Source organism: Cicer arietinum, chromosome 2, assembly GCF_000331145.2.
Source record: "Cicer arietinum cultivar CDC Frontier isolate Library 1 chromosome 2, Cicar.CDCFrontier_v2.0, whole genome shotgun sequence".
Classification (NCBI taxonomy): Eukaryota; Viridiplantae; Streptophyta; class Magnoliopsida; order Fabales; family Fabaceae; genus Cicer; species Cicer arietinum.
In genome coordinates, this window is record NC_021161.2 from 775,771 (window position 1) to 788,909 (window position 13,139).

The 13,139-nt window shown below is 30.7% G+C and overlaps 3 protein-coding genes across 3 annotated transcripts; 1 reads left to right on the forward strand and 2 right to left on the reverse strand.

Annotated features, from left to right (window-relative positions):
• Window positions 1–134: 134 nt before the first annotated feature.
• On the forward strand, window positions 135–2,631 carry LOC101502075 (2-methylene-furan-3-one reductase-like). The gene is made up of 4 exons (XM_004489227.4): window positions 135–457; window positions 607–930; window positions 1,258–1,417; window positions 2,119–2,631. The coding sequence occupies exons 1-4, from the start codon at window positions 245–247 to the stop codon at window positions 2,382–2,384; spliced, it is 963 nt and encodes a 320-aa protein (XP_004489284.1). The 5' UTR covers window positions 135–244; the 3' UTR covers window positions 2,385–2,631.
• A 73-nt stretch (window positions 2,632–2,704) lies between these two features.
• LOC101512779 (CASP-like protein N24) lies at window positions 2,705–4,774 on the reverse strand. The gene is given in 4 exon segments (XM_004489257.4): window positions 2,705–3,234; window positions 3,568–3,703; window positions 4,264–4,696; window positions 4,699–4,774. Coding segments are annotated over 4 exon segments (828 nt in total). The 5' UTR covers window positions 4,760–4,774; the 3' UTR covers window positions 2,705–3,036.
• Window positions 4,775–7,137: 2,363 nt separating this feature from the next.
• On the reverse strand, window positions 7,138–12,885 carry LOC101501751 (protein farnesyltransferase subunit beta). Its single transcript, XM_004489226.4, has 14 exons — window positions 12,680–12,885; window positions 12,513–12,599; window positions 12,293–12,398; window positions 11,328–11,363; window positions 10,669–10,751; window positions 10,503–10,556; window positions 10,100–10,151; window positions 9,744–9,808; window positions 9,019–9,075; window positions 8,814–8,886; window positions 8,636–8,722; window positions 8,406–8,562; window positions 8,137–8,261; window positions 7,138–7,527 (listed from the first exon to the last, which is right to left on the reverse strand). Exons 1-14 carry the CDS (start codon window positions 12,805–12,807, stop codon window positions 7,291–7,293), a joined length of 1,347 nt encoding a protein of 448 aa, XP_004489283.1. The 5' UTR covers window positions 12,808–12,885; the 3' UTR covers window positions 7,138–7,290.
• Between the last annotated feature and the right edge of the window lie 254 nt (window positions 12,886–13,139).

Below are 13,139 nucleotides of genomic sequence, written 5' to 3' on the forward strand. Positions count from 1 at the left end.
AGTATTCGAAAAGTTGATGTATCTTATTTAAAATGTTGACCAAATACACCATCGATCTTTTAATTTTATACTAGATATATTAACATTTTAAATAGTCGTAACATATAATTCATATCTATAAATAGCCATTTGGTATGCATTATCACACAACAATCACCAACACAAAGTTCAACTTTCAAAATCTCATATCTATAATATTACTGTTTATTTATCTCTTTCTCTTACTCTTAATAGGGAAGTGATAATGGCAAGCACACCAAGTATTCCATCTCATACAAAAGCTTGGGTTTACTCTCAATATGGTAAAATAGAAGAAATTCTAAAGTTTGATTCTAATGTACCTACACCACACCCCAAGAATGATCAAGTGCTCATCAAAGTTGTGGCTGCTGCCCTTAATCCTGTTGATATTAAGAGGGCTCTTGGACATTTCAAGGACATTGACTCTCCTTTGCCAGTAAGATTTTTTATATATATTATAAACTTTATGAAAATAACTTATAAATTATTTTCAATTTGACTTCATTTCATATTTAACCAAACAGGGCCTAACATGCTTTATATTATTTTTGTTGATTAAATATTTTGTGTGGTGGTGGTGTGAAGACTGTGCCAGGATATGATGTTGCTGGAGTGGTGATTAGTGTTGGAGAAGAAGTAAAGAAATTTAAAGTTGGAGATGAAGTTTATGGTGATATTAATGAAATTACTTTACACAATCCAAAAACAATTGGTACTTTGGCAGAGTATGTTGTTGCTGAAGAAAAAGTACTTGCTCACAAACCATCTAATTTGAGTTTTGTTGAAGCTGCTAGTCTTCCTTTAGCAATAATCACTGCTTATCAAGGACTTGAAAAAGTTGAATTTTCTTCTTCTAAATCTTTGCTTATTCTTGGAGGTGCTGGAGGAGTTGGATCTCTTGTTATTCAGGTTTTTATTTTTCTATATAAACATACTTTTTAATAGAAGAAAAAAAATATTTTTGATTGTTTCAATATAAGTTGATTTTTGTAATATTAATGTTGTCAAATAAGGACTATTGCTTAGATTAATTTGAACAAATCATTATTGTTTAGTGATAAGTTAATTTGAGATTATTTAAAAGAGTTTATAAAAATACTTTATAATATGTTTATATATTGCAATTTTCTATGATCCTTGTTTTGCCTCTTGTATATTTCTAATGACACTTTTTTGTTTTTGTATATAGTATTTTTATCCTCTAATGGAATTCAATTATTTGTTGTGTTGCTATAGCTTGCCAAACACGTTTTTGGAGCATCTAGAATTGCAGCAACTGCTAGTACTCCAAAACTTGAAATTTTGAGGAAGTTGGGAGCAGATTTTCCAATTGATTATACTAAGGAGAATTTTGAAGAGCTTACAGAAAAGTTTGATGTGGTGTATGATGCAGTAGGTGAGACATTTGTACTGAATTTGAACCTATATTAATATGCTTTATTATGTCTAAGTTGTTAATCTATAAATACAAAAACAAAATTACAACAAAAGTACTCATCTAAACTTTTTTAATCAAAAAAGAAAGAAAGAAGGATTTAACTAATATATACTTTCGGCGTAAAATTTTTTTATATTGTCAATCAATTATAATCGATAAATTATTTAAAATATTTGACTTTAATTATAATTGTTTATAAAATTATACAGATGAGTTTGTGTATGATTTGTTGAAATTGTAAAACTTTTTACAACTATTGTGTAAGAAAATTAAAATCTAAATAGTGAAAGTTTTATAAATAGTCTCATGTGGACCGGTGTTTAAAAGTCGTATGAAACTTTAACAAAAGATTATTGACTCTCCTCGTAATGATCTTTTTGGTCCTTATTACAATTGAGACAATGACTCGATTGATGTTCGTTCGATAAAATAAATAAATAAATAAATATTCCTATGAAAATTCAATTCGTCGTTGAATCGACATCAATTGAATTCACTATGTCAGACATAAATATAAGAAAACTCGATAACTTATGTTAAATGTCATCAATCGTCAATAAATTTTCAAATGAGTTTTAACCATTAATCCATCATTTAGAATTTTCCCTAAATACATTATATATTTCAACATTCATTAACATTTTATTTTCCAATAATAGGTCAAAGTGATAGGGCACTAAAGGCTATTAAAGAAGGTGGAAAAGTTGTGACAATATTGCCCCCAGGAACACCACCAGCTATCCCTTTCTTACTCACTTCAGATGGAATTGTGTTAGAGACATTGCAACCTTATTTGGAAAGTGGAAAAGTGAAGCCAATTTTGGACCCTAAAAGCCCTTTTCCATTTTCTCAAACTTTGGAAGCATTTTCCTATCTCAATACTAATAGAGCTATTGGAAAAATTGTCATTCATCCCATCCCATAAGCATGATTAATCAAGCACATTAATTTCTCTAGCTTTCATTTGTACTATTTTGGCTATTTTAAAGTGTACTTGTGTGTTAGAAATCTTTAAGAGATATGTTTGTTATTTTTAAATATTTATTTTATATGGTTTATCTTGTGACTAAAGAATATGTGGTGATATGGTACATTGTTCCACAACTTAAATATAATCATTGTATCCACATAAATAAATATTTGAAGTAGTATTGGATATATTTGTAAAACTATTTTGCATTGTTAATGAATGTAAATTAAATTCTTATTTTTAACTTTGAAAAGTAAAACATATATGAACAAATCTTTGGAACTAAAAAAAAAACATACAAATATATTATTAATTGGAAGTAAATGTATTACAAAGAAAACTTATATAATTTGATAGTAAAAGCTCCTCAGAGAAAACACATTTTTTTCTATATCCAAACCATAAAGTTTCTAACATAATAATATCAATGTGTCTCTCTATTGAACCCATTTGTTTGTCTAAGGCCCAAGCCCATTACCTAACATCTCATCTCTTAAAAATTGAAAAATTTCTAATATGAAAAGGATAAAGTTTAACTAATTATCAATTGTAATTGACACATATAGTACTTAATTACTACAAACAAAGAGTACAAGTACATTTATAACTAGGTAAACTTACTAAGGATGTAACCAGAGACAAAAGAGGCTACAGCAAAGGCCTTAAATGCAAAGAAAGACATAGCAATAGATGCACTTGTCATCTCTACGAATTTGAGTGCATTACGTTCAATCAAGAAGCTTTTATAAAGATGAGAGGTAGCTGCAGCTGATGATGAAGCTGACAATAAAATATATGCCATTACCTACATATAAGTTCAAAGAAAATTAGATTCATATACATCTTCTTTAGTTTTGAAAAAATATTCACCTTTTCTATAAAGAATTACATTAATATTTTTTTTTTTGTGTCAGTTACATTTTCTTTTATCATTTATTATATAATATGATTAGAGTTTTCAGTATAATTTATAGAGATACGATCATACATCTAGTATTTACAATTTTAGTAGGTGTTATTGTATTCGTAGTGTCAAAACTGAAATGTATATTTATTATATTTTTATATAATAAACGTTTAATTAAATTGTTGATCGCGAAATATAGATATAATTAATTTGAATTCCCAGTGGCTTTACCTGATCAATGGCAACAGTCCAGTAACCTTGCAGCTTGGGATTTAGTGTATGTTTTTTAGTGATCATGTACTTCACTAAATAACAAATTTGCACCCCAGAATACACAAATCCAAGCACATTTGCTGAAAAAATATACCTGTAGAATATGGAATTTTGTAGCATATAGAATTAATAACAACAAATAAACAAGCAACAGAAAATATATTGAAATTCAATTAGTAGACTGAAAAAAAATTGATAGTTGAATTTTGTTAGAACAACAAATTCAATTCTAAACTAAACAAATAAATAAAATGCACACAAGTACATAATTGATAACATTGTTCATGTGTTCATTCAATTGTATCTATGCATCTGACAATATAATCACTATGGTAATTTTTTAATTGTAATTATGTTCCTGCTTCATTTGAACGATTGTTCACTTTTCAATAAATGCATATAATGGAAGTATGCAATTAATTTTAATATTCATTTAATATCAGTCCCTTATATATTGTCTAAAGATAATAAACAGTAATATAAACTAATTAAGGATACAAAAACTACTTTAAATTCTCTCTAGTCTATGCAGTTTATCCAGTCAAAAGTCAACGACTGATTTTTGACTGGACCTACTGAATAAGAGAGAATTCCAAATCCTACAGACATAAATGTCATGATTATAAGATACAAGAAAGGAAGAAGAGAACATACTTGAATTCGCTGTAGCTGTACCAACGAAATTGGTATGTAACTGTATACTCAACTCCATCTATCGTCTCATCAACCACAACCCTTTGCTCATTAGCACTCATCAATGAGAAAGAAATCAAACAGAACACAAAAGCAGCAATCCTAAGACACAACAAAGCAATATACCAATATTTCATCTTTTTCTTAGACCCCAAGAAATTGGATGCAACACCAATGTCTACACTTATGTCATCCTTGGGATTCATAATAGTGGCTTTCTCCTCCAACACTAGTACTAATTCATTGTTCTCTTCTTTTTGTGCATTTTCTTTTAATTCATTGTTCTCTTCTTTTTTTGCATTTTCTTCTAATTCATCTTTTGTAAATTCAGGTAAGCTTTCAATGCTACTTAAACTCATAATGGGGTGTTTCAAAATCAAAAACTTTTGCACTAGAAGCACACAAGTTTCAGTTTTAGTTTCCAATATGAGAAAAATGAACACTCATAAAAATGCATGTTGCTTCCTTGCACAAAACCTCTTAAGTAGTAAATATTTTCCAATACACCAAAAAATATTAAAATATTCTTTATTACAAAAAACACTTTTGTTACTCTTTTAGCTAAGTACTCTTATTATTCTGTTTTTTTTTCTTTCAAAGTTAATAATTAATATTGTTAATTTTTTGTTGATTGAAGAGATCGAACTCGCACTTATATTAGTTGGTTAATAGTAAATATATTTTTATTGTAGATTTATAATCTATTTGTTACAACTTTTTTTTCTAAAATCACTTTTAGGATTCTCGTTTCACAACTTTAGAAAAACATATGAATATGAAAATAATCCAAATAACGTTTGAAATTATAAATTATTTTGAGTAGTTTATTGTAAATTTATTTTTAATAACTGAAAAGAAAAATTTGATTTTGATTACGATAAACAAATGCAAAATAGTTTTAGTTTTTTTTTTTATAAATATTTAACAAAGATTTTCTAAATTATAAAATATTATTATATGAAAATCAACATTTTTTTTTTGTATTTTGTAATAAATGGACGCTTGAAATAAAATTATATTATATGTTTTAATTTGTTAATGAATTCTACCATATAAATCGGTACTTAAAAATTATTGAAAGTTTTAACGTTAATCGACGATAATCTTTTAAAAAAATAGCTCATAACCCTTTCGTCTTTATTGGTAAGACAGTAATTTAATCGACGTCAATTCAATACAATATAAATATTTATTTTCTCGTATTTTATCATTTGTCATTATTTTAATCATATAAATAAATATGATTATTAATTTCTATTTTTAACAGATAATATCGATTGTCGAAAATGTTAATTATTTTTTAAATATTATAATCTACTGTAGATTATGGTTTATATTAGAATTTGTGTAATTTGTTTACCTGTTGATCTTTGATCTTTGGTGTGTGTTAAGTTTTGCCCGTTAATTTTTTAAAACCGTTTTGTTTTACTTGTGAGAACTAGAAATGACCTTGTCCTTTCTTCTTGTTGGAGAAAAAATATCGTTCGGCCATGATGACAAGTAGCATTACATAACCAATCCACACACAAAAAATGAAATGGTTTTTATACGATAGTTTTTCTTTTTTATTGTGTAGTGAAAATGATGTTTATTCCAATTCCAATACTTTGTTTTTTATTGTTTTTGTAAGCATTGAAATATATGTCTAAAAAAACTTAGATATCAATATATAAATGGATGTTTTCAACGTTACAGTCCCACTTTATCGTCCGTCCACCCTCATCGGCCGTCGGACGATTCACTTCTCAGCCGACACCAACTTCGACTGCCGCACGTCAAGGTTATAAATATACTTTTTTCACCCTTTTCCGCCCAGCCGGCTGCCTCCATTTTTAACCAAATGTGCATCAATAGATAATGATGTAGCTTGTATGTCCTAAAAGACATTTGACTATGAAAAGCATGCGAGTGTCTTTTAGAAATTGTGGTTGCTCTTCTACTTCATAATTTAAAATTTTCAATTTGATAATTGGAGAGAAAAAAAAAATCTCTTTTGGTTTACATGAAGGTAAAATGATTAATTTAGCCGCAAATATCTATTGAAAGATTATTGCAACAATTTCTTAATAGCTTTGACTATGAGTGACAAATAACAAGCAAGAGACCAAATCACTTGTCATTTGATTACATCGTGAGGCCAAACAGCTTTTGGGAAGCAGCTAAAAATAAACAATTTAGAAAGGCCGGTCAAAAGATAATTGTTTTCATTTCATTGCAAGGTAAAATGTTTAATTTAACACAGAACGGTTTGTTTGATCATAAGCTACAGTTTCCAGCGTAAATAATTTATATAATGAAGCCAATAGCATTGACTCAATTAACCAACCTTACACTCATGACAAATGTGTGATTAACTAGGGTTTAACCTTTTTTTCAAATAAGCCTAAAGGAAAAAGAAAAGAAAAAAAAACTCATACTAAATGCAGACTGCAGAGAAGAAGAATTTTATGGGTTTATACCCTATTTAAGTTAACATAAAAATATCAAGGAGACTATATACTAATATGTCAGGGAAACAGATAGCACATGGCTGTGTAAGATTCATACGTGGACTTCCAATGCTTACAACTAAACCTTTATTTAGCTATAAAGAAAATTTTCTATTGAGTTTAGACAGGATAAAAAATAAACCAAACAACCACCTATTCCTACTTATTGTGTATCAGTTTAATCAATACTTTCTCCAATTTTTCGCTGGTTCTTACTTAACTCCTTGGTTAAAGACACCATAAAACTCTGATTCACCTAATTTTAGTTCAACTCATCCAACTCAACTCAGATTACAAACAAATCTATTTTTCATACCCCTTTGCAAGGGCCAAATCAAATAAGGAATGAAAACAACGCAATTTCACATGAATTCCATCCAATAATGTTTTTTTCATGTTTCATATTTCTATTAACGTTCCAAAGTATTGTATTTTACATTTTACATTTTACATTCTTACAGATAGAGAGAGCTATTGGTAGCTAAAACCTTGTCAACAGTCACAACCCGGCAAAGAATTTATGAGCTTCGCGATATCGTTCCAAAACAACATTAAAGAGAGGATGGATTGGTTCTAAGAGATTGGAGTAAGGGCCCATTACTACCTTAGGCAGCGGTGGAGAATCAGGGCGCTTCGACCAACTATATTGGCACAATGAAAGCCCACTTAAACAGTAACATGTGTGATAGTGATCCCTGCGTTTACCCGGTTTGTCCCTTAGTCCACCGTCTTGCTCCTGCATCAATCAAGCACAGATTAATGTTGAGTGAGGGGCAAAAAGAATCAAAGCATTTATAATGAAATGCAAGATAGATATCCTAACTTCCCAAGAGTTAGTCAAAACTCTAAAAGCATCATTCCAAAGTGATATGGTCACTAAATTTTTATACAAATGAAGTAATGCAAATTCAACAAATTGAAGCTAGAATGCAAGCACATAGATAGTATGCAATCAAATGTCAGAAAAACGAGCATGGTTTTAACCTAAAAATAAAGGGAAAAACTATCAAAAGGTTAAGCTTTGTTTTTCAATTGTCAGAAAGTGCAATCATCTGAGTCAACCTTTCTTTAGTTGACAAGTCAAATGATTCAATTAATATTTTGATACTGTTAGTTTTTACAGTTACAGAAAATTTAAAAATCTACCTCTTATCCATCTCTATGTTTACCAAATATATTGTCAAATGAATCAAAAAAAATGTTTAAATTTTTAGATAATATGCAATCATATAAGGCAGAATTTCCATTTAAAGCTTTCTAGGGATCAAGTAATGTATTTTTGGAAAGAAATTAAAAATACAAGGATCAAGACATAAAACCAATATACAAAACTCAAAACGCATACCTGTGAACATAAAAGAATATATTGCTGTAAGGCAATGCTGTGAAAAAGTGGTTCACTTGCTTTCCACTCATTAATAAAGTTATAACCAATATTTTTAAAATCAGAAGAAGAGGATTCACTCATGCCTGCAAGAATTAGAATTTAAAGTAAAGTGTTAATGTTCTGAGAAATGAAAATAGAAAGAAACGTATGTGTTAAGGGGAAAAACTTAGTCTTGTGATATAGAAATTATAGAAATTTTTCAAATATGTGCTTCAAAGTCAACCTACCTTCATGCCTGATACGGCAAGTTGAATGACTGGAGGTTCCAGCTAAACTTTCCTTATCCTCAGGTACAACATCAGATATCGTAAAAAACTGTAAAGCCTCGGCCAGTTGTTCGTCAATAAATGAATGTAATCTTTGCAATAGTACAACAGCACCTCCCTGATTACTTTCATGTTTTCAGCCAACTATATCACAAAGAAAACTGATGATACAAATATAAAATTTCAATAACCTGCCAAAACGAGTAGCATCCATCCACCAGTTTATTTGTTCTCCCCTGAAATCCACACTCCTTACCTTGCCGAAATACAACCCAATCCTAATGCAAGGAAACATAATATATATTACATACAACTTCAAAAATTCTTACAAATAATTAGAAGCCACTGAGAAAGGAGCAATTCTCTTACAGTTAAACGAGGCAGATCCAAGCGATTAACCTCACCAATCAGAATCATTGCAGCTAACCCACAAAAGGTATACCTAATAAAAAAACAGTAAAAATCTAAGATGACTTATCATACCTCCTTTTGTTTTTTATTTCAAATCATATCATTGTGAAGAGTTATAAAGAGAATTGAGGAAACGGAGGAGAGAAAGTAGGAAGATACATACCCACCATGAGCCTCCGAACCAGGCTCACCAGCAATGCCTCCTTCGTATGTTTGACAGCTGCAAGAAACAGCATAGAATATAAAAGATGTATTACATAACAAATAGAACAGAGCATACAATAAATAATTTCATTTTTCTAGTTAACCAATTAACTATTTTACACAGCAAGAAACCCAGAGTTCTACAAAACCGTCATATAGCAGGAATAATAAAAAAAATGGAGAAAACTCAGTACCCCAATACAACATACTCCAAGGCACCAACATTGTGGCTATTGGGACTTTCAATTATTACCCAACTTTATACTTGAAGGTCCCATTGAAGGCCAGACACAGTTAATGGAAAGATAAAACTTTTTATTGCCAAAACCATTAGACTAACAAAAATGAAGAAAACGCAGTACCCCTCCCCTCCATACCACCATTGTTATGACTAATGCAGTTTTAAACTATTATTACTAGTGTCTATACTTTAAAGATCACATGTGAGGCCCCACATACTTAATGAAGAGATCATTAAAAACATTTTCTCAAACGCCAGCATACTTTGAACCCTTGCAAATTGATAGTAAGGAAAACCACTCAACAATCAAAGCAGTAGGAAGTAGGAACAGTAGTAATGAGTTTGAGTTGTACAAAGTTTATATTCTAAACATTGCTCTTCAAGATAGAAACATACAGCCAGATTTAATGCCAAAACTAAAGCAACTGCTTCATGAAACTGACCTTAAAATGTAGTCTCCAACATTCCTGACCAGTTCATCATCCAAAATGTTCAGAACACTTGCTACCTGGCACCAACAAGATGCTCGATGTTATGCAATAGATACCTTTTTATACCAGACTTAGCATTAAAGTTTCTAACTCCCACAATGAAAATAATAAAGGATAATAATGGTAGAAGAAAAGGTCTAAGTTAGCCAACAGCTTTGACATCCTGTCATTCCTAACTAGTAATACGCTATCTGAGCCACGTCTAATCCAATAAAATGACCATTGTAAAACTAGTAAGAACTATGCATGATGTTGATCCAAATAGTGAAATGTCTGTGCAAGAAAGACACATATACAAACCAACTTACAGAAATGGCAGTGTAGCAAGCTCGAACATCAATTTCTCCTTCATCGTGCATCCTGAATCAAGCATTTGATGATTGAAAAAGAAAATAATGAATAAAAAAAATATGATTTGCCAAATAAATTCTACATGTGTGAACACAACAAGTCCAATATTTATTACAAGTAATAAAAACTTTTAACACACTACTGAGACTACTCAAAGTCGCATCATTTAGATTTGTGCATGATGCCAGATTTAAATTTTTACACAACTAGCCCCACAAACATTACCAAATCAAATTATGAATAATGCGATCTCTGTAACGTGTGCAAGCATTAGATGGACTTGCAAGCATTAATGAGTCAAAGTGACCAGAATGATACAACTAAAAATGGATATAGGCAGAGATGAATATGATAACAAACCTGAATCCCCCATTTGGCTGTTTCATCCGCCGCATAAACCCATACAATTTATCTCTGAAGATAAGATTTTCGAAATACAAAACAAATCAATCCCAATAGTACGAGAATGGAAATCTAACAAACAAAATATTGGTAAGGTTTGCTTTGAAGAGCATAAACTGACCACCTATTAATAGATGCCAAAGATTTCTCACCACCCAAAGTAATAAGAGTATTGACTGCAGCATAAGTTGTGGCAAGATGAGGCATCTGAGGAAGATTTTAGATATTTGTAAGCATTATGCTTTTCGAACAATTCAAGAATTTAAAGGAAAAACACAACTTAAAATTTTGAGAAGTTTTATACTCCTTCCAGGACTGCAGTTACAGTAAAAAGTTGACCCAAAAAATACATGTCATATGCATTAGCATTACATGAACAAAGAAGATTATAAAATATAAAGTACTGCTTGACCAGAACTGAATCAACAAAATGGGGAAAAGGGGATAAAAATAAAGCTGAAACTAATTCAACTGAATTTGGCTTGAACTCAAACACTACAGCCTTCATACGCCACACAACTGAACCATGAACCATGCTACTAAACCTCCCTTTGACATATTATCCATAGTCTTTGCAAAAGAAGGAATTATATATTATATTATATATGATAAGTATGGGTCATATTATACTCTAACCAAAGGTACTAGTTTCTATTCATATACATAAGAGATGGGAGACAATGAAATGCAGCTAATAAGAGAGAGAAGCTGAGAATCAAAGTCAAGAAAACTATAGCCTGATGTTCAAGTAAAAATAGGTGAAAAAGCATAACAGTTGCTTGCCTGGCCAGGTCCCCCAGCATATCCACCGTTTGGATCCTGTTGGTATTTAAAGAACAAGAAATTCATAAGGGGATGGAAATGGGATAATAAGAACAAATAAAAAACTTGCTCGTACCCATTATAACAACAATATTTATTGAACACTTCAAGTTGACCTATCATATAACAAGGTTATCTTGTTCTAGGAAATGAATTTCCTACTGCAATGTTGTCCGTTGCAGATTGCGGTTAATAGCGGTTAGCCGTTTGTTCAAATTCCACTATGCCGCAATAGTGGCTATTTGACAATATTTTGTACTAAATAGCGTATCGTGGAACAATAGCGATTTGTTCAGATTCTGCTATGTTATAGCGCCATTTTGGCGGCTATTTGATAACATTGTTCCTATGTTGGGATTAGTTTATATTTGTTTCTTTTTTCAATTAATATTGTTTTTATTTGCCAACACAAACTATAGACTCACATCACATAGTAAATAAAAAAGTAACACCAAGACATGTAGAATTTGCGATATATGACTGGATGCAATGTATTAAAATACAAGTTTGAATAAATGACAAATAAAATGAAGAGTTTACTATTACTTTTTGACATCTATATCCAATCAAATCACATTTTTAAGATTTAGTATGTTAGTTCCTAAAGTATCTTTATAAATAACTAGAATTATTTTGCAATGGCAGCGCATACAAATTTAATCCTCGTAAAAATACAGCCAATCATATTTCACAGTAGTCTCAAATTCTCAATCATAACGTTATTTCCTAAAATAAATACACAAATGTCTACATCGAGCTATAATTAAATGTTTGTGTAAATAAAAAATTTACAATGTCAGTGTATATAGATAGCAATTAAATTCAAAAAATGAAAACAAAAACATCAGCAACAACTAGTTTCCCTATATTATTTGCTTTCATTCATTGATTCATACTATAACAAGTGATATGAAAATAAAAGAAACCTGACAACGGTTGAGAAAATCAACAGTGTTATCTTCGAGTTCATCATCAATAGATTCTCCTAACAAAGCAATCGAGTGAATAATCCAGTAACACAGCCACGGTCGACTGCACCGTAAAACCACAACAAACTTCAATTTTCCTTCTCTTTTCCAAAATAAAAAAATCATGATAACAGAATTTGCAATAATCACAAAATAATAGAGAGAGAGAGAGAGAGACCTTGCGTCTAAAACGGAAAAAGCGGAACCGAGGTGGCGGAGTCCTTTGGAAAGGAACTCGATGTGTTTCTCTCGTTGCAACTCCAACCTGAAAAAGTGAAGAAAATTAATATATATGAAATCGAGAAATTGAGGGGATGAAGAAATGTTAGAGTGACGGTGACTTACATGAGGGATCGGGCGTTCGGAGGAATAGCGGCGAAGAGTTGATAAATATGAAAGACTTGTGATTCTACAATCCATTGATCTCTCTGGCTTACCGTCGGAGAGAGTGTCCCCGCCGCCGAAGCTTCCATGGCATCCACCGACGGTGGTTTGAGTTAAGTGAGTTGAGTAACTGTTGAAAATGAACGGGAACATGTGAGAAACGAAGTTTCTTCTTTTTCTCGCTCTTAAGAGTTATGGGCCTGTTAACATTTGATACTTATTCAGGCCCAGCCCAATTAGGACCCGTAATATAGTTTAATTTCTCGTTTTAAATAAAATAGTTTATGGTGTAGCATATCAGATATATTTTATTCAAATATTTTAAAATTTCGAAGGGTTGTAATTTATTATCACTATAAATTTGTTTACAGATAATATATACAAATTAAATACGTAATAATAAGACAAGTTGTACAATAAT

What these genes read in the sequence shown, in the direction of transcription:
- LOC101501751 (XM_004489226.4), bottom strand. Translation starts at nt 12,807, where the DNA reads ATGGAAGCTTCGGCGGCGGGGACACTCTCTCCGACGGTAAGCCAGAGA. An exon ending in GTTGGAGACTACATTTTAAG is followed by an intron (nt 9,076 to 9,743) that starts GTCAGTTTCATG and finishes TGTTTCTTGCAG; the next exon opens with CTGTCAAACATACGAAGGAG. An exon ending in ATATTCTTTTATGTTCACAG is followed by an intron (nt 7,528 to 8,136) that starts GTATGCGTTTTG and finishes TGATTGATGCAG; the next exon opens with GAGCAAGACGGTGGACTAAG.
- LOC101502075 (XM_004489227.4), top strand. Translation starts at nt 245, where the DNA reads ATGGCAAGCACACCAAGTATTCCATCTCATACAAAAGCTTGGGTTTAC. An exon ending in TTGGATCTCTTGTTATTCAG is followed by an intron (nt 931 to 1,257) that starts GTTTTTATTTTT and finishes GTGTTGCTATAG; the next exon opens with CTTGCCAAACACGTTTTTGG. An exon ending in TGTGGTGTATGATGCAGTAG is followed by an intron (nt 1,418 to 2,118) that starts GTGAGACATTTG and finishes TTCCAATAATAG; the next exon opens with GTCAAAGTGATAGGGCACTA.